This window comes from Hippocampus guttulatus, chromosome 10, assembly GCF_054856545.1.
Source record: "Hippocampus guttulatus isolate MCC_2025c chromosome 10, RoL_Hgut_1.0, whole genome shotgun sequence".
NCBI lineage: Eukaryota > Metazoa > Chordata > Actinopteri > Syngnathiformes > Syngnathidae > Hippocampus > Hippocampus guttulatus.
The window spans coordinates 9,962,567-9,990,247 of record NC_141270.1 but is presented as its reverse complement, the minus strand read 5'-3'; the positions used below and the strand labels follow the sequence as shown (position 1 = coordinate 9,990,247).

At 43.0% G+C, this 27,681-nt stretch overlaps 1 protein-coding gene across 1 annotated transcript in view; it reads left to right on the top strand.

Moving 5' to 3' along the window:
* dst (dystonin) overlaps positions 1–27,681 on the top strand; it is a 97,558-nt gene that overhangs the window by 64,874 nt on the left and 5,003 nt on the right. The window contains exons 57-97 of the mRNA XM_086122401.1: positions 86–215; positions 442–641; positions 1,238–1,736; positions 2,210–3,678; positions 10,049–10,210; positions 10,357–10,527; positions 10,786–10,952; positions 11,246–11,405; positions 11,579–11,905; positions 12,059–12,143; positions 12,226–12,467; positions 13,196–13,402; positions 13,529–13,648; positions 13,724–13,831; positions 13,909–14,127; positions 14,211–14,414; positions 14,909–15,134; positions 15,264–15,490; positions 15,575–15,697; positions 15,794–15,895; positions 16,712–16,813; positions 17,333–17,506; positions 17,590–17,745; positions 18,179–18,376; positions 18,914–19,042; positions 19,469–19,630; positions 20,374–20,529; positions 20,680–20,886; positions 21,016–21,135; positions 21,872–22,041; positions 22,317–22,476; positions 23,364–23,687; positions 23,810–23,953; positions 24,034–24,222; positions 24,616–24,745; positions 24,937–25,100; positions 25,234–25,396; positions 25,828–25,982; positions 26,255–26,329; positions 26,530–26,547; positions 27,459–27,575. Of these exons, the coding sequence (XP_085978527.1) occupies positions 86–215; positions 442–641; positions 1,238–1,736; positions 2,210–3,678; positions 10,049–10,210; positions 10,357–10,527; positions 10,786–10,952; positions 11,246–11,405; positions 11,579–11,905; positions 12,059–12,143; positions 12,226–12,467; positions 13,196–13,402; positions 13,529–13,648; positions 13,724–13,831; positions 13,909–14,127; positions 14,211–14,414; positions 14,909–15,134; positions 15,264–15,490; positions 15,575–15,697; positions 15,794–15,895; positions 16,712–16,813; positions 17,333–17,506; positions 17,590–17,745; positions 18,179–18,376; positions 18,914–19,042; positions 19,469–19,630; positions 20,374–20,529; positions 20,680–20,886; positions 21,016–21,135; positions 21,872–22,041; positions 22,317–22,476; positions 23,364–23,687; positions 23,810–23,953; positions 24,034–24,222; positions 24,616–24,745; positions 24,937–25,100; positions 25,234–25,396; positions 25,828–25,982; positions 26,255–26,329; positions 26,530–26,547; positions 27,459–27,575 (8,361 nt within the window). The remainder of the gene's footprint in view (positions 1–85; positions 216–441; positions 642–1,237; positions 1,737–2,209; positions 3,679–10,048; positions 10,211–10,356; positions 10,528–10,785; positions 10,953–11,245; positions 11,406–11,578; positions 11,906–12,058; positions 12,144–12,225; positions 12,468–13,195; positions 13,403–13,528; positions 13,649–13,723; positions 13,832–13,908; positions 14,128–14,210; positions 14,415–14,908; positions 15,135–15,263; positions 15,491–15,574; positions 15,698–15,793; positions 15,896–16,711; positions 16,814–17,332; positions 17,507–17,589; positions 17,746–18,178; positions 18,377–18,913; positions 19,043–19,468; positions 19,631–20,373; positions 20,530–20,679; positions 20,887–21,015; positions 21,136–21,871; positions 22,042–22,316; positions 22,477–23,363; positions 23,688–23,809; positions 23,954–24,033; positions 24,223–24,615; positions 24,746–24,936; positions 25,101–25,233; positions 25,397–25,827; positions 25,983–26,254; positions 26,330–26,529; positions 26,548–27,458; positions 27,576–27,681) is intronic.

Below are 27,681 nucleotides of genomic sequence, written 5' to 3'. Positions count from 1 at the left end.
ATACTTTCTAGATGCACTACACGCATTCATATATACATGCATTCATTCATTATTTCTATAATCATTTGTTTTTTAAAATTTTTAGGTGTTTGAAGATGACATGAAGCAGAAGAAAGAGCAGCTCCACAAGCTGAGGGAGAAGCTTATCGGCTTGATTGAAACTCATCCAAACTCACAAGAAGCAGACAAATGGAAGCAGATGTTGGCAGAGATCGGTATGCACCCATAGGTTTTCTTTTGATGGAATCCCAGTAATATCATGTGACCTTTCTTGAGGCCGTGTTTGACTCGTCATCTGTCCAGAATGCACCCCGCCTGTTGTTGAATGTCACAGCACCTGCTGTTTGAAATTAAATTAACACGTTTATACAGCCAAATGCTGCACAGTGTGAGATGTGGACACTTCATGGAATGGCGCTGACTCATGCTTTGTTATTATAGATGCTGCTTGGGCAGATATTAGTGGCTCAGTGTTGGAGAGGAAGCAGCACCTGGAGCAGTCCAACAAGAATCTGGACATCGTCCAAAGCACTCAACTGCAGCTTGGTCAGTGGCTGTCAGAAAAGGAGCTGATGATGAGCGTCCTTGGACCGCTCTCAATTGACACCAACATGCTGAAAATGCAGAAGCAACAAGTCCAGGTAAACACAATTTATAGTGTTGTTTCAAATAATTTGATCATGTATGTGATTAAATATGTTGGATAAAGTAATTCTATAGTATGGTTATATAATATTTTTCCTTTTCTGTCAAATTATTACTGTATATGTTTTATGTTCAATAAACAACAACAACAACAATAAATATGAATTTAATTTGAGGTGGGTGGATTTCGATTCAAGTATATGACGGATAAATTAACTAATATATAATAATCAAAACTAAATTTTTCTTGATGAATTACACCCCTATTTTCATATGATTCTTTTGCCTCATCATGTGACAACTATATTCTTGTAAAATTGTCACTTGATTGTCCTTGGTAATTTGTTCATTGCAATTGCATTGCAGAAGAAATGCATTTGCTCTCTCTGTCAAACTTGATTCCATTTGAACAAAATTTTCAATAGATGTACTGTAAGAAGGGTCGGAAGTTGCAGTTGTGAACTAAATTCCATCTGGATCTGATCCAGGCTGCTTATGTTGCTGTCAACATATCAACTGTAAAGGCATTTCTCCGAATCAGCCATCAAGTAAACGGGATCAATTGAACATCTTTTCTGTTTCTCTTGATCAGATCCTCCAGAATGAATTCAAGAGCCGCAAGCCTCAGTTCGAGCAACTCAAGGAAGCTGCGTCAGCCATCTTAAACTCATCCAATAACCAGGACCCATCAAATGGGAAGCTGGTGAGGGCGCAGCTCACTACTGTCACTGAAAAATGGCAAGGACTTATAAGGCAGCTGGATCAGCGAGATGGCCTCATCGACCAAGCTGTGGTGAAGACGGGGCAGTTCCAAGAGCTGTTGAGGACCATCGGCCAGACCGCTGCTCAGCTGGAGGATGAGCTCAGCAGGTACCAGACCAGCAGCACCCAGCCCGATGCGGTGAAGAAACGACTGGAGGGTGTCCAAAACATCTCGGTCCAGCTGAGAGAGGAGAGGGGGAAGCTGAAGGAGGCCGAAGCCGTTCATGCAGAGCTCACAGCAATGGTGACCGAGGACTATCTCAGAGCTGACTTAGACAGGCAGCTGGAGACTGTTAGCAAACCTCTCCGACAGCTGGAAGAGAGAGCAGGTGTGTCATCTTTATTTTATGACAACAGTGGGCCAAGAGTTAAGGAAAAATAAATGGTCCTGGCTCCACCTACAGCAAAATTAAATTTGAGAGCCCAAGTTTGTTTTATTTTTTTCGTGTGTGTTTGTGGTTGGGCAACATAAATTTTTCTTCCAGGGACTTTCCGTGAAGTTTTTGTACGAATCGTCCCATTGATTATTTATTGAGTGTGATTACAATGACTGAACTAACAAATGTGTAAAAATGACACTCGGTGAAGGTGAAAGAAAAAAAATGATATCTCTCTCAAATTGTTTCAGATTTCAAATGCATCTCATCTTGTGCTTTGAATGGACGTTGTTCCTTTTTCCCCAGATCCAGAAAACTCTTTAAGATTGATATCCTGATCATAGTGTCATTTATTCTGCACGTAGCACACGTTTAAGCCTTGACAAAGTGTTCTCTCTCTCAATCTTCTTTTTCTCATGCTGCAGCCAAACAGATTGAGCAGCTGAACTCAACTTTCGCCAGCTCCCAGCAGTTTCACCAAACTTCCAAAGACTTCCAGTCATGGCTGGCTGAAAAGCTGCAGGACCAGTCGAAGCCTCAGGCCATCTCTGCCAAAGTGGGCGTCCTTGAAAAAACTCTGGATGAGCACACGAACCTGCAGGTGGCGCTCAATGAACAAGAGGCCACTTACAATAAAATAGCGGGCGAAGGTGAGATGCTTCTGCAAAGCACTGATGGTGCAGAAAAGCTGGCCCTGCAAGGTCAACTCTCTCTCCTCTCCTCGAACTGGAAGGAGGTGAAGAAGAGCTCTGAGGCACAGGCTGACAAACTTAAAGCTGCCCTGCAGAGAGCTCAGACGTTCGAGGAGCACGTTGAGAAGCTCAACACTTGGGTGAAGGAGTGCGAAGCCAAAGAGGGCCGAGTCAAACTTGCTGTTGAGCCCGTTGCTGTGGAGAACGCTGTAGCTCAGGTCAAAGCTCTTCAGAAGGACGTAGATAAGCACAGAGGGATGGTGGAACAGATGAATGCTGCCGCAGCCAGCCTTGTCGAGGTGGCTGACACTGACACGGAAGAAATTACAAAAGAGGCGGCGAGCATTTCTAAAAGAGTGGATGGCGTCTTCGAAGGGCTTCAAAACAAAAGAGAATCCTGGGAAAAGCTCTCACATACAATTAAAGAATTTAACGAAGGCTCCAAAGAGGCCAAGGCTCATCTTGAGGGAGCTAAGAGGCTCTTAGAAGCTTATGAATCCCAGGGAGTGCAGGCCTGCAGCAATAAGAACTTGACAAACATGAGAGCACAACAAAAAAGCATTGAAGGGATGCGAAACCAAGTGGAACACCTTTCGAGATTGGCACAGACACTTGTAGTTGATCTCCCAGATGCTGATGGAGTGACTGACTTATTACTGCAAGCCGACAGCATAGAAAAGGAATACAGTAGCCTTAACAAGGAGCTTGAGGAGACATGCCAGGTCCTGGAGGGAAAATTGCAGGGCATTGGGCAGTTCCAAAACAGCATCCGGGAGATGTTCAGCCGCTTCACAGATCTGGATGATGAGTTGGACAGCATGCCTCCGGTGGATCTGGACTTGACTCTTCTTAAAGGGCAGCAAGAGAACATTGAGAGCTTTCTTGCTCAGCTGCAAGAGCTGATGGTCAACACAGCCAATGCAGGCGATGGCTGTAAGAGGATGCTGGAAACTAACTCCTCACCTGACCTGTTGGGCCTGAAGAGAGATCTGGATGCGCTGAGCAAGCAGTGTGGCAAGTTGATGGACCGAGCCAAAGGCAGAGAGAGGCAGGTGCAGAGTACTTTGGTCAAGCTGGAGGAGCTCTGTGGAAAACTCCGCCACGTAGAAGATCAACTCTGCAGAGCTGTGGACAAAGAAGCGTCCCAAGGAGCTGTCGGAATGGAGACAGACATCATCAAGCAACAGTTGGAGGCCTCTAAGGTACGTTTATCCATTTATCCTGTTCTACAAGTCCAGGCACAAAATTTTAGATGTCACCATAGAAGCTATTTTAACATACAGTGCAGGACACAGATATTTGCACATTTTGATAAACTGAAGCAGCTGCTTGCATACTAACTCCAGATTCAGATATGGCATATGCTCAGTGGACATATCATTAGGTTCAATTGCACAATGTCGTAAGATTCAATACAGGAGACGTGGGTAATGACATAACTGTCTTGCATGTGGGCAAGGAGAGCCACGCCCGCCAATGCATCTTTTTTTTTAATGTTAACATAACAAAAATTTGAAAACTATTGACCGTGATTTACTAATTGACAGAAGTGCATCGTTTCATTTACTGAGCTTGATTGATTGTGAGTCCGTGCGGATGTCTAGCAGTGATTCTCTTGCCATGCATGCAGCATAGCTTGCGTTTCCAATCAAATACAGTGCAAATATGAGTGTGAAAGATTTTCTGTGGCTAGCTGTACGCTCCTTTGTTTAGCCCAAAGTCAGCTGGCGCAGGCTCCAGCTTCCAGCACTTGTCAACAGAATAAAAAGTAAATGTGTAGACGAATGGAAACAGATTGTACTATTACCAGCATGTGTTGTAATTGTTCCATAATATATAAGAATTAATAATAGTAAAAAATAACATGCTACCCAGAGTCCATTTTTGATACAGCCCTTATTTCTATTAATGTCGTTATACTGTGTAGGTGCATTAAAGTGTCCTCATCTTATGTCTGATACATTTTCAATTTCGAATCAATCAAGCCAATCACCGTTTTATCATACTACTTTTATAGTTTCACACTACTAGTGCTAAGATATGCAGATCATTTCCATCACACCAATTCCCAGTGGAGCACATGACCAGCAGGCTTCATTCGAACCCTCTCTGTACAAAAGCACCAATCCTCTGGAGACTGCATGCTCGTCAAAGGCATCTGCTGTTAACAAAAGGGCCATTGCCTTAGGCGTTAGGTAGATTTTGGGACGCAGCCAGGTGGTTGCCAGCAGGGTGTCATTTTAGTCCTGGATGATGAATATGGGCTTTGTATCAGAGTCAAGTGTTTTCAACCAGTATTAGCTTAAGGGTCCGTTTTCCTGATGTGTTCACTTCTGAAAGTAGCAACCAGGAAAGAAAGCTAATATGGAGGCACTTTCCTTCTTCTGTTAATGCTTCCACTCTTTTGGGAAGAGCTTGAGTAAGAAGTTTGAGGGTGTTGTTTTTATACTGTGTTCTTCTAACAAGCAAAGTTCATGTTATCATGCAGTATTTTAGCAATATATACGTTACACAGCTCAGCTGGCACAAATGCAAATGAACACAACTTTCCCAAAGGCTATAGAAACTTTTATAGTGAAAATGATTGATGGATTTAACTTGGCCATTTCATCCTAGTAATCACAGGCTTAAATGGTATCGATGATGCTATCTTGGAGGCCTGTTTTTAATTACCCCCCCCCCCCCCACACACACACATACACACACACACACGCTGGATGTCGTCATTGTTATCAGTGAAGGATAAAGTGTTAGCTATTAACAAGGTTTTGACACAAATATTTTAAAAGCCCATAAATTCCTTTGGAGTTCTCCAATAGAGGATTAGCCTACATTTAGAACTGCACAATGATAAACACTTGGGATCATTTCAGGTTTTAAATAGCATTACAGTAAAACAATGTAAACAGATGTGTTTTGGTCCGGTGACACAGATGTGTCTGCACAAAGATGTAGGTCAAAGGATAGGTTATTTTGTTTGTTTTGGGGTTTTTTTTCTAAAAGAATGGGGGAGTCCTGCTGGGACTGTTTTCAACCCCTCTTTGTCCTGGGAATCAACTGGGAATTAGTGGGGAAAACCCCCCTTTGCATTCATTTGTGTCAAAGGATTGTCAAAAGCAGCAAATCAGACTTTCTTTGCATTAGCTTTGATGCTTAACAAACATGATGCAGTGGCAACATATTCTTGATTTGTAGTCTGAGGATAAGCTTTGTGTTACTGACTTAAGTGAAAGAAGAATAAACAGAGAAGAACTGCTCTTGGGTTTCTCTCTCATGGGCTCCTACTACCATTTTAGGTCAGTTTTTGTAAGAGATATGCCTGACGTAAGCTCAAGAAGCTTGCCTGTGGAAGGTGCATACTGTATGGACGGTATCTGTTATGTACTCTATGGGATCATTGGCAGTTCGTTGGCTAAAAAGTGCTGGGGGTTATAGCGTGGGTGACTCGTGCTCTTCAGACATGACTTCAGAGTCTGTTTCCATTCAAAATGGAATTTCTATCTTCTGAGTCACCTTAGCTAATACATGTTGTCAGAGTTTATGGTAAAAAAAGAAAAATGTTGATTACTCATCACCGTACAGCATAGACACATCCAAGCACAAGTATGGAATAGTTGATAGAAACGTGGCCTGGTATCAGACTAGTCCTCTAAAGTTTAGTCCACTGAGGTTTGTCATCTGTTGTTGCCATGGCAATAACTGAGATGATGTTCTCCTATTTCAAGGATGTTCTCTTATTTCAAACTATTGTTACATCAGTATGACTTTAAAACGGACGGACATTTGTGCTTTCTTAAAAACCTTTCTACCAACGCTGAAATAATTTTTCTTAATTATGTAAACTGAAAAGGTGCAGTATCAGAAGGAACTGTTGGCCAAGGAAAATACTTTTTAGATTTCTTCAAAACACTATGTACGTAATGTGGAAAATTAGAAGAGTAGTTGGGTTTCGTTCCCAATGGTCATTCTTTGTTTAGGTGGAGGTTGATTAATGGTCCTGCTGGGAAAATGTTCGGAAAAAAAGGGCTTTTATAGCACTACATTATTTGTCTTGACGAAATCAAATGGAGACTTAAAAGTACTTATAGAGACAACGTGACCAAAAAATGACCTGCGTAAAAAAGGCTCTCAGTTTTTTAATCCGGGCATATCTCACATGGTAATTTATCTCTGCCAGCATCTTTTTTTTTCCATCTCCACTCATGCATGACGAGTGGGACAAAGAAGTTCAGATTGTTTTCTCCTTTAGTCGTTGAGTGCTGCTGAAAATTGGGGAAACAAAAATAAATTCCTGTCATCATTTGCTTGATATCCTCCCGCTGTCTCGCTGTTCCCTACCCAGGTCACTAGACAAAACAGACGCTTCTTGCACTTGGCATGGCATCCGGTGTTAAATTACCTGCAACCTGTGCCTCCCTCAGCATTCCAAAGTAATTAAAAGTATCTGCAGGGTTCAACACAACCATCCGGTGAGGGTAAAGACAATGAAAAAGAATAATCTATATCTAGTTGAGAACATTGTGATGAGAGTCATGTTCGCCCCAGTCCATCTGAAAGGGAAAAAAACAAACAAAAGAAAAGTGATTATGTCAGGATGTAAAGGATGACTTAGAAGTGAAGTCATAAGGGCCGTGCAGACATAAAGGGGAATTAGAAAGGGGTTGGGGCGGATGTATGCATCGACCAATCAGCATGTGCCGGTGCCCTTCTCCGCACAAATGGAGTTGTGGCAGATGTTGCGTGAATAATGAGCGGGGGCGGGGCATGGAAGCCTCTGCCAGGAGGGTGTCTGTCATTGCGAGCCGAGTAGCGAGGGAGAAAGGGCAGGCTGTTTTGTTTATCCATTGAGTACCAGCACGCTTTGGAATAAGCCACAATTTTTCCTGTCAGTATTCATGCGTGGATATTTCACTCTGCACATTTGGACGATTCAGAAATGATGCTGCCAGCATTTCAGGGGAATAGGATGCACCTTGAACCAGAAGAAATGGGATTAACTTTTGTCAGTGGAAAGGGGGGGAAGCCTCAATGGAGAGAATGAATGGATCCTTTTTGAAACTTCAGCACTAGAATATAATTTATTTAGATCGGCTTTTTATATCCATGCACCATAATTTATGAGATGCTATTTTTATGTAAAATACATAAAGATTTATTATTTATTTGGTATTTTAAAGCAGAAATCTAATTTGCACATTTTTCCAAGAATATACACACACACTGAAGCAAGCTACACAGTGTATGTATGTTTTTCTTTGTAAACAATAGAGTGCATGTTTTGGCATGGGGAAACCGTTGAGCCGACCAGATTGCCTCAGACAAAACCCGTCCTGCTTGGAGAAGGGGGAGGAGGAGGACCTGAACATTGAGGACTGCTATGTGCCTCAGAGGTCCATTTATGACACGGTGCGACTCAATGAGCAGATAGACTCAAGCTCTAAGGGTAGCCTCACATCCCGACACTTTGTGGGAACCTTACCCTACACCCACCGCACTCTCGACTTCAGTAGCCTCTGTGGAAATGGAGTCCTTTCCACCTCCAGTTCTTTTGAGCTCCGTACCCGTAAACCCGCCACGTTGGACGAGCGGACCGTCTTTGACGGACTCAAACTCAACGGCAATATCATGAGAGCAGCAGATACGGTGCTGCCAAAGTCACGTCCTCAATGTGGAGAGAAGCCGCCTCAATATCGGCGCTCGTGGCGGACTTTTGCCCCTACAAATCTTGGCGAGTATGCTGGCCGCGGTGGAATTTTGTGTTCCGGGAGTGCAGAGAGAACAGGATTGATCGGTGGAAGAAGAGGACGGAGTGTGACCAGCTCTCTGACATCTGAAGAAGACTCAGGACTGTATAGCCCTACTGTTGAGAGGGAACGTCATGTTCAACGTTCCCACAGGAGGCCAGGGCCCGGGACAAGGAGCCTCTCCTCTTCGGAGGCCATGCACTTGTCCGGGGACTTGAAAAGGCTTCGGTCCCTAAGCTCAGGACAAGATGAGTTCCCATTTACGCCAACTCGGGATAACCATTCCCTTTACCAAAGTGGTTGCTTGATTCAAGAGCCACAGCAGGTGCAATCGAATGTGGTAAACTTGAATGAAAAGGATACTCTGAATAATGGAGATTGCAAGTACTCCATAGGGAGATCATCGACGGGGTCAGCCTTTCGGACTCCTAATGAAACCTCTGGGTGGTATTCCAAGACTCCAACAGACTATGAAGAGCTATCCACCGCTGAGCTGTTAGAGGGTGTGTCATCGCAAGAAGACAGTGAGCTTGGCACCGTGCTGGTGACAGAGCCTGAGACTTACGGAAACTCTGTAACTCTACCCATTGATGGCCGTCGGCAAACCAAGCCATGCACTGTGCAACGAGTGGCGTCCCAATACAATATGGAAGAGCTGGAAGAATTCCTGCAGTCAGTGGAGGACTGCCTGCCCAAAGATTTACACACATTCCAGCATGCGGGAGAGATTGAGGCATTACTGAATGCTATTTGTCCAGAAGTGGACTGCACACAGGTGCCCAAAAATAGCCTCTTCACTCATTTTAAGATCATCCCCATTAGTTGGTCTCTAGCATGTCACACTGGATGATATGGATCGTCAGACGAGTTGCTGTTGGCTCTGTGCCGTACATATCTGATTACAATGATGGGTGAATTAGGTTTTGCCTGGAAGACTGTCTGTCTGTGTGATTATATGCAGCTGCCGCTCACTGTAAACTTGGCTCCACTGGTAGAACAGAGCATTAAGAGAGTTGTTTATTTGAGTTGGACTCTTAACACTAAATCGAGCAATGTTGGGCAAATTGTGCGGCAGAATCTGGAAGAACTCAATGTCGTGGCAATTTTTGAGATAGTAAACATGCTAAAAGTATTTATTGTATAGGTGGTTTTATGATTGGGTTTTGAGAACTGGTGAATGTAACAATAAAACTACAAAATCTTAAAATTATACAAGACATAATTCTTCGACGTTAGCGCATAGAAGTCAAGCCATGTTTTCACATTCAGAACTAAAGTTTCATGGGGACTTCTGCATTAGAGCGCTCGCAATATTTTGACCTTGACAAAGAGGTTTTTAAAACAGTTTATTCATTCATGCTCAGTGGCAATAATGTTAAATAACTATTGTCAACAATAGATGATGATTGTAAATCCGTTACTATCTTACATGGGAAAGCAGAAATTCTTAGAATCGTGTGGCATTTTATTAATAATGAGTCTTGGAAGAAATGACAAACTTGAGGCAAATGCTATCTTACATGGATCTGTATGAACTGCATGGAATCTGAATGGTGGGGCCAAATTGTTCCTCCAATGCTCTGATAGAGTATGCCACCTTTGCCAGGTTGAGTATATAAAGGTGGCTTATTGCTGTTATTTTGCAGGACTTCTGTGTTAAATTATAGATGTGGCTGTCCCTTGATGGAGGGATGCATTTTTTTAGAATTATGGGTCATTTAATTTCAACATGTATTAACTTAAGTGGCTTTTGGCATCCCCGCTGCCATAATTACAGTTCACCCTGATGGTGCACCCTCATGAATCCATTGTTTGCTGTTGATTGTAGGCTTTCCAAAAGGAAGACATCGACCCATTGCAGGCCCAACTCCAAGACATCAACTCCATCAGTCACGGGCTGATCCAGAATGCTGCCAGAGGAACCAATACGAAGCAGCTTGAGAATGACCTGGAGAAGGTTAACACCAAGTGGAACACACTTACTAAAAAGGTATGCGATTGGCCGGCTAGCATTACAGTCAAACATCGGAACTGTGTCACAGAAATACATTTCTGTCTGGTGATATCCAGGGTACACGTTTCAACTAGCTTCATAACAGAACAGTTAAAAATCCATTTTTACCTTGTCATCCAAAGATTGCTGAGCGCTCAGCCCAGCTGCATGAAGCCCTGTTGCATTGTGGAAGGTTCCATGATGCTCTGGACTCTCTGCTCAGCTGGTTAACCGACACGGAGGAGCTCATGGCCAATCAGAAACCGCCTTCTGCAGAATTCAAAGTGGTCAAGGCACAGATACAAGAGCAGAAAGTAAGCATGCGTTATGTGCACTCAGCGACACTTGCAGTACATAAAACACCATTCTGGTTCCAACAATTAGGGCTTTACAATTCATCTTCTTTAACTGACAGTCATTGTTCAGCTTGATTGCGGTTCGTAAAGCTTATAAAGATCTAATGGAGACGTAATACATGCCTTTGATTGATTGTTTTCCACCATGAAGAAACTCCTGCGCTCAGAGCATTTTAATGATGCCCAATAAGTCTTAGCCTTTGTTCGCTTTGGCAGCTCTTACAGAGGCTGTTGGATGACCGTAAGCCCACAGTGGAGCTGATAAAAAACGAAGGGGGGAAGGTTGCAGAACTCACAGAGTCCGTGGATAAGGAAAAGGTTGCGAAAGAGATGCAATCCCTTGGGCAGAGGTGGGACACTCTGCTCAAGAAAGCTGAGAACAGGTTGGTGTGCGCCCTGTTGCTTCAATACTATGCTGAAAGAGGTTAACCAAGTAGAAAAGTTGCCGACATTAAGATTTCAGCTTAGCCCGGATTGAAATGTGTGAGTTTTTAAGGTATTCCATTCCACTATCGCTGACACCCAGTTAACTTTGGTGCCAATCCAGTCATTTTATTACTCAAGGACAATTGTCAGCTTGATTAAAGGGTCATCATATTGTCAAAATGTCAGTTCAACGTCTGAAGCTGACTGGACAAAATAAAGTGTACCTGTACTGCTATTGTCTCTTTGTCAGACATAAGCAACTGGAGAGCATTTTGGTGGTGACTCAGCAATTCCACGAGACCTTGGAACCTCTGAGCGACTGGCTTGCCGTCACAGAGAAGCGCCTCTCCAACTCGGAACCAATTGGCACAGAAACGTCAAAGTTGGAAGAACAGCTCTCCAATCATAAAGTAAAATTCCATGTCATGTTCACCCGTGCGCCACCCTTTTAAGTTTTTTATCCATTCTGTTTTTATGTTACGTTTTTTTACTTTTCACTTGTTCCATTTCCATTCAATTTCAGTTGGTTTTCTGTTTGTCTTTTCTGTTTGCGTCGCATTGTTTCCCCATCCCCTGCGCTCAGGCCGTCGAAGAGGAGATTATGAATCACAGTAAAGACCTGTTTCATGCGGTCAGTCTGGGTCAGATGCTCAAAGCTGTGAGCTCAGTTGATGACAAGGACTTTGTTCAGTCCAAGCTGGATGCCGCGCAGGCCGCTTACATTGAGCTGCAGGAGCGCTGCAGGAGGAAAGCCGAGTTGCTGCAGCAGGCCCTGGCCAACGCCCAGCTCTTTGGAGAGGACGAGGTGGCGCTCATGAACTGGCTCAGCGAGGCACACGCGCGGTTGAGTGAGGTGTCCGTGGAAGACTACCTAGTAGACACACTTGAAAAGCAGATGGCAGAACAACTGGTACACACTCATTCCAGGGCCCAGCATCCTTTTGTCTTTTTCTGTGAAGTTAATCATTTCTCAGTTTATTTTGCGTGTTGTTTTACCATTATTTTTTTTGTCTTCAAGGACATGTTTTCTTGTCACCGTTTGAGGTTGTAATTTTTCTTTTAGGCTCTACAAAGTGATATTGAATTGAGGAAGAAGAATGTTGATCAAGCCCTTTTCAATGGGATGGAACTATTGAAGCAAACAACAGGTCTGTTCACCCGTACGACACCACCAAGCTCTAACTCCTTCGAAGTTATGCCCCATAACAACACATGGTTCTCTTATTACAGGTGATGAGGTTGTTGTTATCCAAGGGAAATTGGATGGAATAAAAACAAAATATGCTGAGATCGCCTCCATGAGTGAAAATGTTTTGAACACACTGGAGTGTGTTTTGAGTCTTTCCACAAAGCTGCACCATACACATGAGGATCTGAGCTCCTGGCTGGTGAAGGCAGAGGCACACATCAGTTCTTATGTATATCAGGAGCCAAACGGCGAGCAGCTCACTCAAGCCCAAAACATTCAAAAGGTAAGATTGTGCACTGGAAATGTGAATTCATTCATTAGAAACTCAGTGAAGACTAGTATGTGGTGGTGCATTTGATTTCCAGAATCGTAATGAACTGTTTAACCAGGAGAAATATCTAAAGCTGTACACTTTTCATAAAGATGAATTTCTAATTATTTACAATGAAAGCTTTACTGTGTTTTATTTGTGAATCACACTTGAATCTAGGTGTTCATCTGAAGACAACAGAATATAACTTCAACAACGTGTTTGCTGGATGTGTGTATCGTATGGTCCTGCTCTACCATAAATTGTGTACTGTGTGGATCGGGCTGATGGATGAGCAGGCCAAAATAGAAAATCCACTGAATTAGCATGACTATTCGGTCTTTGTTGTTGTTGTTTTGGTGCCATTTCTAAAACAAAACGTTTAAGTACCCCCTTTAGATTACCTCACTATTTTGCCGATTTACAGTAAATTCCTGTTCGTCGCCAAGGAACATTACCAGTTTAGGAAATTCCTGGAAAAATAGCATCGTAATCGCCAGCATACCATGCTGCTGTGATTACAGTTCTGATGAAGTTAAAACAGTCTAAATGGGTAATAGTATCGAGTATATCTTCAAGTAGACAGTAGCAGTACACTATGGTAAATGTGAACAACGGCAGCAGCAACAACAATTTTATGTTACAGAGAGTAATGATGACACAACACTGTTTTTATTGTACCGATAAATCTTGTTTTCCAGACCTTGCTAACAGAGACTAAAGACAAAAAAGCTACAGTGGACAAGCTGAATGAATTGAGCACTTCCCTGCTGGATCTCATTCCCTGGCACACCCGAGAAGGTCTTGACAAGCTGGTGACGGAGGACAATGAGCGGTACAAAGCTGTCTGTGACAGCATCACTCAGCAGGTCGACCGGATCAACGCTGACATTCTCAAGTCGCAGCAGGTGAGCCAGAATGAATGGAGTGATTTTTCCTCATCAAGCGTTTTCCCCTGTTTTGTCCAACTTTAGCTGTCTTCCATTTTTCTGAAGTATTTTTTTACGGTTCTGTCCCCTCCCCCACCAACCTAGTTTGAAGAGGCAGCAAATTCTGAACTAGCGTGGCTTACGGATGCTGAAAGCAAGCTACTCTCAATCGGGGAGATCAAATTGGAGCAAGACCAAACTGCAGCCCAGATACAAGCACATAAGGTCAGTCTTTGGCGATCTGTTTACGAGTGTGGTCTGTTCAACATTCAACCACAGTCACTTAAGTGTGTTTTCCAGGTCTTTTCTATGGATATCATGAGGCACAAAGACTCTGTGGATGCAATCGTAAAAACGGGAAAAGCCATTATGAGCAGCAAAAAGCCAGAGGAAAAGGAACTATTAAAGGTGAACAACCAAATCAAATATTTATTTGTCTCCTGGTTTCTACTCAATATACATTACACTATCTTGTCTCATGTCAGGCCAAGGCCCAGACTCTTGTAGAGAAGTGTGGTGTGGTGAGTCATCTGAACTCAGAGCGCTGTCTGCAGCTGGAAAGAGCGCAGTCTCTTGCAAGCCAGTTTTGGGAAACCTATGAAGAATTGTCACCATGGCTTCAGGAAACCCTGAAGGCCTTCAACCAGTTGCCTCCGCCCGCCATCGAGTACGACACACTCAGGCAGCAACAAGAGGAACTCAGGGTAAGAAGAAGCAGGAGATTCAATCAATGTCGTCATTCAAAAGCTTTTCAAATTATTAAAAGAAAAATGTTTGTGCTTTAAAGCAAATGCGAGAGCTGATTGCCGAGCACAAACCACATATAGACAAGATGAATAAGACGGGACCTCAGTTACTGGAACTGAGCCCAAAGGAAGGGCTGCCCATCAGGGAGAAGTACACCACGTCCGAACAGCTCTACACCAAACTGAAGACGGATGTCAAACAGAGAGCTGCCGAGCTGGATGAGGCCATCTCCAAATCCACTCAGGTGAATGGTGAATTGCTAATGTGCTAAATGACTAGTAATGAATGAAATATGACTAACCTAACCGTCATGAGAAAAGATACGATTTGAAGAAATACTGTATAGTGTTTTCAGAGCATCGATGTCTGTACAGAGCAATAATCATAATAATTGTAACTACCAGTAACACAGAAATAATTATACATTCCAATTAATTCTCTAATAAAAGTGAATATTTTTTCCCAATACAGTTCTTATTTGCGTACATAGTAGTTACTGTATATACTCTACTTTAGAGGTGGCCAACCTTTTTTGACCGAAGATGTACTTTTCATGCCAACCAATCTTCCGCGATCGACCGCTATCGCACGTGCACACATACACACTACCCGTCGATCGCTTTATGTGTCGTTACATTGGTTAGTGTACAACTCAAGATTTCAATAACATACAGTGGAAAGATTGGTACTGTAGTTGCAATTGTGACTGAAATGACCACTTCTGTCATTCCACGCTAGTTCCATGATAAAATCGACCCCATGCTGGAATCCCTGGAGCGTATTGCCGAGCGCCTACGTCAGCCTCCCTCCATTTCAGTGGAGGTGGACAAGATCAAGGAGCAGATAACAGAGAACAAATGTGTCAGCGTGGACCTGGAGAAACTGCAGCCTTCCTATGAGACCCTGAAGCAGCGAGGCGAAGAGATGATTGCACGGTCAGAGGATCGAGAATTATCTGCCAAAGGTATCACCGCTGTGTACATCTTGGTATCATTTCAAATAATCATTCAAAGGATTGCACGTCAAATTACATTTGTTTCATGTTTTCAAAAAAAGCTCAGCATAAAGATGAAACAAATATTTCTCCCACAAGCTGTTCAAGACAAACTGGACCATATGGTGTTCCTATGGACCGATGTTCAAGTCTTACTGGAGGAGCGAGAGGCCAAGCTGTTGGATGTGATGGACCTCGCTGAAAGGTTCTGGTGCGACCACTGCGCTCTGATCGCCACCATCAAGGACAGCCAAGACCTGCTTAGGGAGCTGGAGGAGCCTGGAGTGGATCCCTCAGTTGTCAAACAGCAGCAGGAGTTTGTTGAGGTCCGCACAGAAAGAGGCGCTGCATAAATCAGACAGGCAGTGTTGGAAGTCTTCACTTTTTTTTTTTTTTTTAAATCTCTGCAGGGTTTTAAAGAGGAGATCGATGGGATTCAAGAGGAGCTGGATTCAGTTAGAAACCAGGGCTCTGAGCTCATGACAGCATGTGGAGAACCTGACAAGCCTGTGATAAAGAAAAGCATTGACGAGGTGTTCATTCTTTCTAAACGAATTATTTACTCTTTCAATTATTGGGGGGCTGCTTTCAGTCTGCTTTGTCTCACTCGTGTGATGTCGCTCCACCAGGTGAACTCGGCATGGGAAAACCTCAACAAGACTTGGAAAGACCGAGTCGAGAGGCTGGAGGAGGCCATGCAGGGTGCGGTGCAATTTCAGGATGGCCTGCAGGTATATTGATCACTGCTGATTTTCTTTGGACCCATAAACTGAAAGAAATATTATGCTTGATCACCATCTGGGCTCATTGTATTGACTTGTGCATTTGTTTTGTGTATGCAAAAGGCAGACCACAGATCGTGGAACATTTATTATTTTGTGATATGATTATTACATTATTTAAGATGTCAACTTCAGACAAACATTGGATATTTTTTGCATACTACTTGGCAAATTTATGACACTATTTTTTCAAAAGGCAGATGAAACTATTGCGGTACTTTTGATCTTCTTTCCTATCAGAATTTATGGAAAAGAAAAAGATTCCAACACGGACACATTGTGGTTATCTATGGCCATGCATTTCGAGTCTGAGAAGATTAAAGAGTGTCGTAAATGTCAAACTTTAAATTATGCAATATTTTTTTTGTCCTTTAGTGATAAGAGTACTTTGCAACTCACATTACTCCAGACTGTTTTCAAGGCCTTTGGTTGAAAACCATAATACAAAGATTCCACTGTCATCCATCGCAGTCAGCTACAGTGACAGAACAGTTTTATGAGCATCCAATTAATTGCGACACCACCCACGCTGCTTTATGATATTTGGATCAAACTGCAACCCACATGAATTGTTCCTCCACGCAGCTGCTCATTGTAGAAGCACCTTTTACATGATATGTGACTTGTTTTTCCTTTCTTTTGGGTAATTTTACTCATTTCAATGTGGATTTACTTCAGAACACTCTGGGGTAAAGTTGTATGCAAAAGTGGAAATGTGCACAATACTTTGTCTTCCCGTAATGTGTTCCTTTGCCTCTCACGCAGGGTATGTTTGATTGGGTGGATATCTTGGAGGGCAAATTGGACTCCATGTCCCCTGTGGGCACAGACCTTGAAACTGTCAAGCAGCAGATTGTTGAGCTCAAGGTATAGTCCTTAATACAGTGGTACCTCTACTTACGAAAGTCTCTTCATACAAAATTTTCTAGTTAAGAAACGTCTCAACAGGAAAATATTGCCTCTTGTTACGAAAGAATTGTCAAGATACGATGGACTAAAGAGCGTAAAAAAAAAACCATGAGGACGCAGTTAAAAGTTAAATGTCCATCATTTTTATTCTTTATTCTTTGTTTTTTACATCATGCACAACTCTCATGTATTGTGCAATAATCTAATTGTAACATGTATTTGTTAGATATTTTCGTGCATTTTTATGCTATAGGATACATTTATGTCTGAATTTTGGTGGGGCTTAGAACGAATTAGGGCATTTCCATGAAAAACGCATCTCTACTTACAAAATGTTTTAGTTAAGATATTTCTTCCAGAACCAATTAATTTCGTAAGGAGAGTATGTACTGTCCATTCACATTAAGTCACTAAAAGAGAACAGCAAGTGCGCTGACTGTCTACTTTCGTATGTGTATTGCCAACGTGACCTTTTAGGAGTTCAAAGTCGAGGCGTACCAGCTGCAGATCGAGATGGAGCGCTTGAACCACCAAGCGGGGCTCCTGCTCAAGAAGGTAACAGAGGAGTCTGACCGCTGCACCATCCAGGAGCCTATGTACGAGCTAAAGATGCTGTGGGGAAACCTGGATGAGAAGATCATCAGCCGACAGGTGCCCAAAAATAAAAGAACGGTCAATATAGTCGTGGTTTTATGCACTGCACCATCTAAATGTGTTTTCTGTCCTTACTTCAGCACAAACTTGAGGGAGGCCTTCTAGCACTGGGACAATTCCAGCATGCACTGGACGAGCTGCTGGCCTGGATGAACCACACCGAGGAGCTGCTCAATGAGCAGAGAAAGGCAGGAGGAGACCCTAAGGCCATTGAGATTGAGCTGGCCAAGCATCATGTAAATGTTCTTACTCTTTATCTCATTTGATCCTCTTTCATCTATAACTGCTTCAGACAACAAAGTGTATGCAGAAAATTGGTGAAGATTGCACGACTGTCTGTGTCCTATGTGTTGTGGTGTGTTATTTTTGTTATTTTGACTTCAAAATGGCGCCGCGAGAGTGGCTGCCTTTCCAGCAGCTCCTATATTTTGTTGTTCTACTTCTTCCTTTCATAACTTTGCTGCTGTGAATTGGGAATTTCTCCATTGCGAGACTAATAAAGGTTTTCTTATCTTATCTTTATATCTTATTGTTGAGCATACATACAGTAAATATTGGTGATATTTATGCTGCCAACTGAAAAAAATATCTTTTCAAACTGTATGAGGGATGAGTTGATCTTTTCTGCAGTTACTGTTGTTAATTTCCTCATCGCTATTCTCTCCTTAGGTCCTCCAAATTGACGTCTTGGCTCACAAGTCAACAGTTGAAACGGTGAACAAAGCGGGGAATGAGCTAGTGCAATCCAGTGCCGGAGAGGAAGCCTCTTGCTTGAGGAGCAAACTGGAGGACCTCGACCAGCGCTGGAAGGCCATCCTGGAGAAGACGGAGCAGAGGAAGCAGCAGTTGGAAAGTGCTCTGCTTCAGGTATATAAAGACGCAACAAGATACGTTTCTTTGCCATTTCTTTCGATTTTCCGTTCACTTCCTGTTAAGTTATATGAAGAACATTAAAATCAGATGGGAGGATTTTGGGGGGTAAAGATTACAGAAGAACAAAATAACAGTCAAGTTTAGTGCTTTCAAACAATGTTAAAACACTAAACCGTTTTCCTTGGCGGCGAGAGTCTCAGATCTCAGAACTGACAAGAGCTCATTCATCTTGTGCCAACAACACACTTTGGTCTTTAATTGTGTACGAAAAAAAATTATTCTCATGCACCGGTAGAATCTGTACAATTTTGCATTTGTTTGTTTGCAGAATAGCATCAATGTGAATGGGTTTCTCCCTTCAGCAAAGATTTCTGCGTGTTAACACATGTGCAACAGAATGTCTGTCAAACACCGTTTTTGGTCTCAAAACGAATGAATGAATCCACGAAATGAGAACCTCTCCCGTCGGAGCTTCCGCACAATGAGTATGTGTGACACCTTTTGTATGACTCAGCTTGTATTGTGTTGTAGGCCCAGGGTTTCCATGGTGAGGTGGAAGATATGCTGCAATGGCTGAAAGACACCGAACGTCAGCTGCTGGCATCAAAGGCTGTGGGAGGCTTACCAGACACAGCCCGCGAGCAGCTTAACGCCCATCTGGTACGTGTTTAACAATGCCGGAGCGCGTATGCAGATGGCCGCTCCGCGAGGAGACGGGCGGTCTCCTCTGTGTTGAGCTCAAGTGTGAAAATTAAATGACACCGTTGGTTTTTCCACTGCAGAAGATGACCAAAAGACTTTGATGTTTTAGACCATATCAGCATTATCTGACTTCCATGTCTCCAGGAATGTTTCCTTTCCCTTTTTATTCCTCCTTTTATGGTACTTTCACTGCACATTTTCTCTTAAGGAGCACCACTTGGAACATTTTGGGAGGCAACATTTCTGGAGATTACTTATTAAAGCACAACCATGATTCCCTTTAACTGTTGGTGGGAACTCGATAACTTTTCGCAGTTTTTGCGTTGCACTGTTGACCTTGAATATGTTATCCCCAAATGACTGTTGTATCATGTCACCACGCAGGAGTTGTGTTCTGCCTTTGATGTGAAGGAGGAGCTGTACCGGGAGCTGATGGCCAAAGGTCAACAGCTGCTCGCGATGACACCCGAGGGCAACACGGAGCATGACCTCGCCAACCTGAAAGACAAATGGGAATCAGCGCAGGCTAAAGTTGCTGAGAGGAAGGTAGGGATCCCTCGCTGTGATGTTGTTTTCACTTAGAGATGAATTGGATGATGGTTTCGAAATTAACATTTTAATGCATAGTGAGTACACACATGAAAAAAAAAACACGGGTGTACTTCTGACCTACCCAAAGTCAGCTAGGATAGGCTCCAGCACACCTGCAACACGAATGAAAACAATGGATGGAGGCATGGGTTATAAAAGCGCTCATCATGTTCTTACTTGTTTTGCCTCAATACATAAACACCATCATTTGAAAAAGCCAAAGTGACTCTCTCACTACAAATATGGCCTGGCTTCTCACTGAACAGTCGGCTTCCTCTTTACTTTGGTCCCGTTCCCAGAACCACAGTGCCTTCTGCAGCCAAACAAAGTGTTCCAATAATAGAATAAAGAACGGACAACTTTGAATCCACTCGTAGCGCTCTGACTGGCGTATGAGGGAGATGCATCATGAAACATCAGCTTTCTAATGTCATTAGGGCAGCCGTGTGACATAAGCATGCGGATGTTTCTCCCTCATTCGATTAAAAATCCCATTTGCGAGAATCTGATTCACCATCGGCCTTTACGGTGATATGAACTTCCTCATGCGGTTAGGGCTCATGTTTGCTGTGAGGGACCTCGTGTTGCAGCAATCGTGTGCTTTGTGGTTCATTATTGAACCTTGTTTTAAGCTGCATCTGTGTTTCATAAAGCTATCGCTAGAAAGGATGGAGGATGACTGTGTTTGATGTCCTCAGGTGAAACTGGAGGAGGCCTTGACGCTGGCCACGGATTTCCACAACTCTCTGCAGGACTTCATCAACTGGCTGACCCAAGCAGAGCAGACGCTGAACATGGTGTCTCCCGCCTCTCTGATTATGGAAACGATCCAGTTTCAAATTGATGAGCATAAGGTAATGCGTGCACAGAGAGGACGGTTACACAACATCCAACGCAAGTCCACGTTATTATTGTTCATTTGAAACTTAAAGACAATGGAATTTCTTGCACAGATTGTTTGTCCGTGAACAGCAATGAAGTCATGTCTGTCAACTTCTGTGCAGATGTTCGTGACAGAGGTCAACTCTCACAGAGATGACATCATCGAACTGGACAAGACAGGCACGCATCTGAAGTACTTCAGCCAGAAGCAGGACGTGGTTCTCATTAAGAACCTGCTCCTCAGTGTGCAAGGTCGCTGGGAGAAGCTGGTGCAGCGATCTGTGGAACGTGGTCGTGTTTTGGACGATGCCAGGAAAAGAGCGAAACAGGTATCCATGGCATCCAAGCCACATGTATGGTCCTATTCTACAGCCATGTCATTAATGTGAACTAAAAAAATATCTCCCTGAGTTTGGCGAGACCGAACGTTGAACTGCATTCATCTCGTTCTTCTTCAGTTCCATGAAAACTGGAGTAAACTGATGGAGTGGTTGGATGAATCTGAGAAGACGCTGGACTCGGAGGTGGAAATCGCCAATGAGCCAGACAAACTCAAGAAGCAGCTGTCGCAACACAAGGTGAGCGGTGACGCTGCGTCTGAGCATCCGTACTCAGAGTTGTTGAAAGTACAACTTGAAAGTGCTTCAATTTGACCTTGGAAAACGCGTAGCTACCTCGTTGAATGAACAGTCACGTGGATAAGAGAGTGAGTATATTTCGACATCCGAACAATGACACAGATGTTTAACAGGCCGCAGTTATGTGCTTTCACTCAGAGACAACGAGGGGTGGGAACGTTCTCGGTAAAACCTATTCAGATGAATTACCGTATAGTGCATACATTAGTCATGCTTCTGATTCTCTCGCAGGCTCCATAATCCCTACTCTGCAGTTGTGCATGGGCAGATTGTGTTAATCCTGTCATAATACTGGGATAGAGCAAATGTATTTGGGGTGGCCGTGCTTTGGGATACTTTTAATCCCTTCGGAGCTGTGGTTCTTGAGCTTTGACCCATTTTTGGCTTCCCATACGGACAGCCATGTTCCTTATCAGAATACATGCACATACACACAGATTGAGCCACTATCTGAGATGCACTCAGCGGGAAGATTAATAAGGCTCGTGTAAAAACCGTGCCAAGCAAATTGAAGCGAGTGACTCTCTGTGGCGACCGGTGATAAGACAAGGCGAAAGTCGCAGCGACAACTCTTATCCAATGCATGCAAACACAAAGTTAGGCAGCAGGCTAGGTACCATTGCAATACAATTCCCGCGAGTTGTGTTTGATATCAATATGGATTTCTTTCAAACAGGAGTTCCAGAAGGCTTTGGGCAGCAAGCATTCGGTGTATGATACCACCTTGCGAACGGGACGAGCCCTCAAGGACAAGACCTCACTTCAGGACGATAACCAGAAACTGGACGACATGCTGAGCGAACTGAGGGATAAATGGGACACTGTTTGTGGAAAGTCCATAGAGAGGTAAACAAACACACGCTGGTCAGGTTTCATTTAGATTTTGGACATCTCAAAATGGCTTAAAAATGGTATCTACTAATTGATGAATTGTCTAATTGTGTTTTCTTACACTGTTGTCTTGTAATACGTGGGGGGGGGGGGGGGGGGCAGATACCGGATATGACAACAAATAGTAGTTGACGATACCTATGCATTTCTCGTTAATCCACTTTTCAGTTTAGGGTCAGATTTCTTGCTGAGCTTGGTCGGTTGTTGATAATACGTGCATGTTTCTGCAGGCAAAACAAGCTGGAGGAGGCCCTGCTGTTCTCCGGCCAGTTCAAAGACGCTCTGCAGGCTCTCATTGACTGGCTGTACAGGGTGGAGCCTCAGATGGCTGAGGACCAGCCAGTTCATGGAGACATCGACCTGATTTTGAACCTGATAGACAACCACAAGGTCCAAACTTCTCTCTTATCTGCAGCTTCCAAAACAAACTCACATTTAATGGATATTTTCTTGTATAACAACGGGAAAAAAGACGCTTTAAACATATTGGAGACTAGAGAATAAACAGGCTTGGTTTCGTATTACCACACTATTGAAATCGAAGCAGTGTGACTTCAGCCATGTTGTGTGACAAATACACACCTAAATATGTCAGTGGCACTATGTCAATAAGAATAAGCCCAACAAATGGCTCTTTGTTGCACTGGCTAGGATTCTCTCAAAGGAACAATCAAATGTGTGCGTAAAGGTCCTCATATTACAGGAAAGACAAATATGTTACCAAAAACACGTTTGAAAATGAAAAGTCTCATGAACATACTTACGTTTAACCCGAACTACTCTTCCTATGACTATGAGAAAACAGCGATTCTCAAAGTGTGTTGCCAGTACCACAAGTGGTACTCGAGCTCGCTTCAGTGGTATTTAAGACAATCACTGCCCGAGTACAGTTCAGTTCTGTTGAACTTTTTAGTGCAATTTTTCTAAATTTAGGAGCAGTGTTAATGTGCATAGTGTTACAGTGACTTGCAATAATGTTATTTTCATAAACACTTACACCTAATACGCTCCTGTAATGTTGGTCATTATGGTAATACTTGGAGTGCTCGGTATTTGGTGTAAAGGTTTGAGAATGACTGTGATCAAGCTGGGTTTGGGTTAACACCTGAAGAGGTTAATATTTTTAACACCTCAGTTTGAGGTGATGCATTTCTACACTACTGCTAACCACAACCACAATAATCAAGACTAGCTACCTTGTTGCGTCCGTTCCTGCATGTTTGAGATCATGGACGTGTTTCTGTTTGACCACATCTTTCACTTGGAACACGCTGCAGGTTTTCCAGAAGGAGCTTGGAAAGAGGACGGTCAGCGTCCAGGCCCTCAAACGCTCGGCCAGAGAGCTGATTGACACCAGTCACGATGACTCCTCCTGGGTCAAAGTTCAGATGCAGGAGCTGAGCACTCGCTGGGAGACCGTATGCAACCTCTCGGTGTCCAAGCAGGCGCGTCTGGAGCAGGCCTTGTGCCAGGCTGAGGAGTTTCACTCCACCGTTCACATCCTGCTGGACTGGCTGGCCGAGGCCGAGCAGAGTTTGCGTTTCCACGGCAGCCTACCTGATGATGAAGAGGCTCTATGTGCACTTATTGACCAGCACAAGGCAAGCAGATGTTTTCCATGTACAACTTACACTATTATGCATTTTTGAAACGATCATGTTTGTGGTATGAACACATTATGGTCTCGTTACAAATCTTAATGTGTTTCCGTTGTCTTTCAAAGGAGTTCATGAAAAAACTGGAAGAAAAGCGTGTTGCTCTCAATAAAGCCATTAGTCTGGGCGAGGCTATTCTGAGTATCTGTCATCCTGACTCCATTACAACCATCAAACACTGGAACACGATCATTAAAGCTCGGTTTGAAGAGGTGAATGTCTTAAAGATGTGAGGACATTTTGATGATCGCTGTCGCACAAAGAGTTCTTGGTCATCGTGTTTCTCTTGTAGGTGCAAGCCTGGGCCAGGCAGCACCAGCAACGACTGGCCGCAGCCCTCAGCGAGTTCTTAGCCACTCAGGAACTGCTGGAAAACCTTCTGACTTGGCTGCAATGGGCCGAGTTGAACCTGAGCGACAAAGACAAAGAAGTCCTACCACAGGAGATCCAGGAGGTCAAAAGTCTCATAGCAGAACACCAGGTCAGGGAATCTCTTTCATTTAGTTTTGTTTTTCATTGATATAAAGATCAAGCCAGTGTGGTTATAAAGAGGAAATCCTAGAGGGCCCCTCAGTGAGACTGAACTCAGAAATAATTGAGTGCCTCACTTATTTTTGGGTCGATACAGTGATGAGTGGTTAGCACATGTGCCTCGCGGTTCTCAAGTTGGGGTCTTTGACTCCGGGATGAGCCGTATTTTAAAAAATGGGTGGCTGGATGGGTGAATTTTTATTTGGGTTTATATCAGGCGTTCAAAGTTCACTAATTTCCATGGATAACGGTTCAGATTTTGTGCGTATCCTTTTAACGAGCTGGTGTCGATACCCACACTTCGCGCTCGATAAGTAGAAATTCTTACTGCCTCGTCCTGCAGGCTTTTATGGAGGAAATGACCAGGAAGCAACCAGATGTTGACAAAATCACAAAGACACACAAAAGGAAGGCTGCTCTGGAGCCTCAGATCCACTCTCAGATCCCCGTGCTGGACAAAGGAAGAGCTGGAAGTATGTATCCCACAACACAGCCTTCCAAAGCACAACTTGGCGCCATCTGGGAGGTGATGAGTCACTGCACAGTGACTCAACATCCTCATTGTGTTTACTTTGGCACCTGGAGTGATGTCATCACCGACTTATCACATGGCGCCAAAACACTTTCGATCCACTTCTGAAGGGTTTTTGTCTTTTGTTTCCAGGAAAACGTTCTCCCACTCAAACCATGTATGCGCCAGCGACACAAGCACCCATCGAAACCAAGAACCCGCGGGTCAACCAGCTGGTCAGTAAGTGGCAGCACGTGTGGCTGCTGGCTCTGGACAGGAGAAGGAAACTCAATGATGCTTTGGACAGATTGGAGGAGGTAACGCATGTTCGCTGTTATGTTTTGGGGTGGCTTGGATCAGATACCAGAGTGGAAGAAGAAGGAGAAAGATTTGATTGAAATGTGTCATATACAATGTAGGCCGTCACGTAGAATTGCTCTTTCTCTCCAGTTGAAAGAGTTTGCCAACTTTGACTTTGACGTTTGGCGGAAGCGCTACATGCGCTGGATGAACCACAAAAAGTCTCGCGTCATGGACTTCTTCCGGCGCATTGACAAAGATCAGGATGGCAAAGTCACAAGGCAGGAGTTCATCGAGGGCATCCTGTCCTCCAGTAAGTGGATGCACTGACCATCTTTGCCTGTGTTCGGAATTACGTGTTCCAGAGTGGAGCTGAAAAAAAAAAGTCTCTTAGTGTAAGTTGAGCAGCACATTGATTTGTGCATCTGATTAGTGTTGAAAACAAATTTTCATTTGACTGACGACGAACTGTATTGTCCACGATATAAAAACCCTGTCTTTTGATTACACACTAGGGAATGATCTTGAACATAGCCATTTACATTAAAAAATAAATATAAAAACTTGACATGCTCAGCGTAAATACATTGAGTGTGTGTCTAAATTGCCCAAGTTACATTTAAAAAAATATATTTTTTTAAATTGTGTTTTCCCAAAGTGCTATCAATAAAAAGTTGGTATTATTATCATTCTTACCATCGAGCAGAATTGCTTTGTTCACATATTTGGTGATGTACCCGTCAGAATTCCCCACAAGTCGACTGGAGATGAGCGCTGTGGCAGACATATTTGACCGGGACGGTGACGGCTACATCGATTACTACGAGTTTGTTGCTGCTCTTCATCCCAACAAGGATGCCTACAAACCTCTGACAGATGCCGACAAGATTGAAGATGAGGTAACGACAACGTGTCTACTAAATTTAAATCTATACAATTATATATATATATATATAAAATATATATAACCAGTGGTGGTTAATCTAAATTCTTATTTCTAAATTATTCATGAGTGGATGAATTTATTCATACACAAACATGAAGTAACTCACTTTTATTCACCGCAGGGCCATCTGCTGGACTCTCTGCTTCCAATGTGCAAAATAAATTTCATTGCGTATGTAAAACCGCGCATGAGTTAAATTAAAGTTGTTTTTTTTTTCTTTTGTAGGTGACACGTCAAGTGGCCAAATGCAAATGTCCGAAACGGTTTCAAGTGGAGCAAATTGGTGCCAACAAGTACAGGGTAAGCAGAATGCAAGCTACTGAAACATACTGCATACAGTATGTTTATATACATACAGCTGAAGAAACATACTGATCATTTTAGAATATATCGATGGTTCATTGGAAGTTTCTGAAGTTAGGATTGTGAACCCAAAATTTAATGTTTAATACTAACCAGGATTTTTTTTGTGTTGTTCTTATTGTTCTTCACACCACCAGTTTTACCTTGGAAACCAGGTATATAGTGATGTTATTTTTTTCTCTGTGCTTATGTGCCTTGAAGAAATGGCCTCTTTGTGCCCCCATTTTTGCTTTCCAATTAACACTCTGCCCAGTCCCTTGGCTGCTGGTTGCAAACTGGAACTCAGAAGTAGGAAAAAGTGCTGTGTTCATCGTATTCACGTTACACAAGCTAGACGTCATGGAGGTTGCTCTTGCTCAAAATCATTAGTAAATTGAATGAATTGATTCTGTTGTTTCTCATGAACGACAATAATGTTGCAAGGTGAAATTGACCCGCGTTGTGTTGAATTATTAAAAATGTATCCGAAACTAAAGGAAACCCAACAAGCATTATTTATGTGTCTAAATAACTGAATTTGCAATTATGTCACATAAACGTTACCTTGTGCGTTGTTTACATTTCTTGCCAAAACATTAACTCGCTTAAATGGGTCAATATGACCCGAAACGTAACAGAAAGGGTTAATCAGTGATTGTCGCATGGGCCTACTTACTTTTCTTTCCAGAAAAACATTCAGATAGACCACTTTTGAGTTTCAGTTGCTCGTGCTAAATACCATTTCAGGCCACATTTCCAACAATTATTCATCTGCTGGCCACTGAGGAGTACTAAAATGTGTGTGCTTGCTATGGGCGCTTCAGTTTCATGGGAATGTCTTACCTCAACATTGGCTGATGCTTTTTTAACTTGATGTTTTTTTTTGTTGTTTTTTTTTTCATTTGGATGTTTTTTGGGAAAAAAAACCCCCAATACAAACGCAGATCTAAATGTAAGATTCATGACAGCTATGGGTCACATTGTTTTGGGTTATTGATGGGAGGTGTAATTCACATGGGTAGTGGAGTAGTGTTGTTATGTGTTCATGTCTCACCAAACAATGAATTGAATTAATTTTTTTTGACAGTTTGGTCTGGTTCACTGCTTACATGACTCCGTAGTCGGCGATGAGACAATAGCAAACAGGGAAAATCAAAATCTAACCCCTCACCTGCACGTTGCAGTTTTGGAAAGCTGTATCCTGGTAAATGGTTATTCTTCAAGTGTTTCTTGTGCCTTTTTTTTCTCCTCCAGATTCATGACTCAAACTCCATCACCTTTAATGTATCTGATCACTAAAATCACCAGTG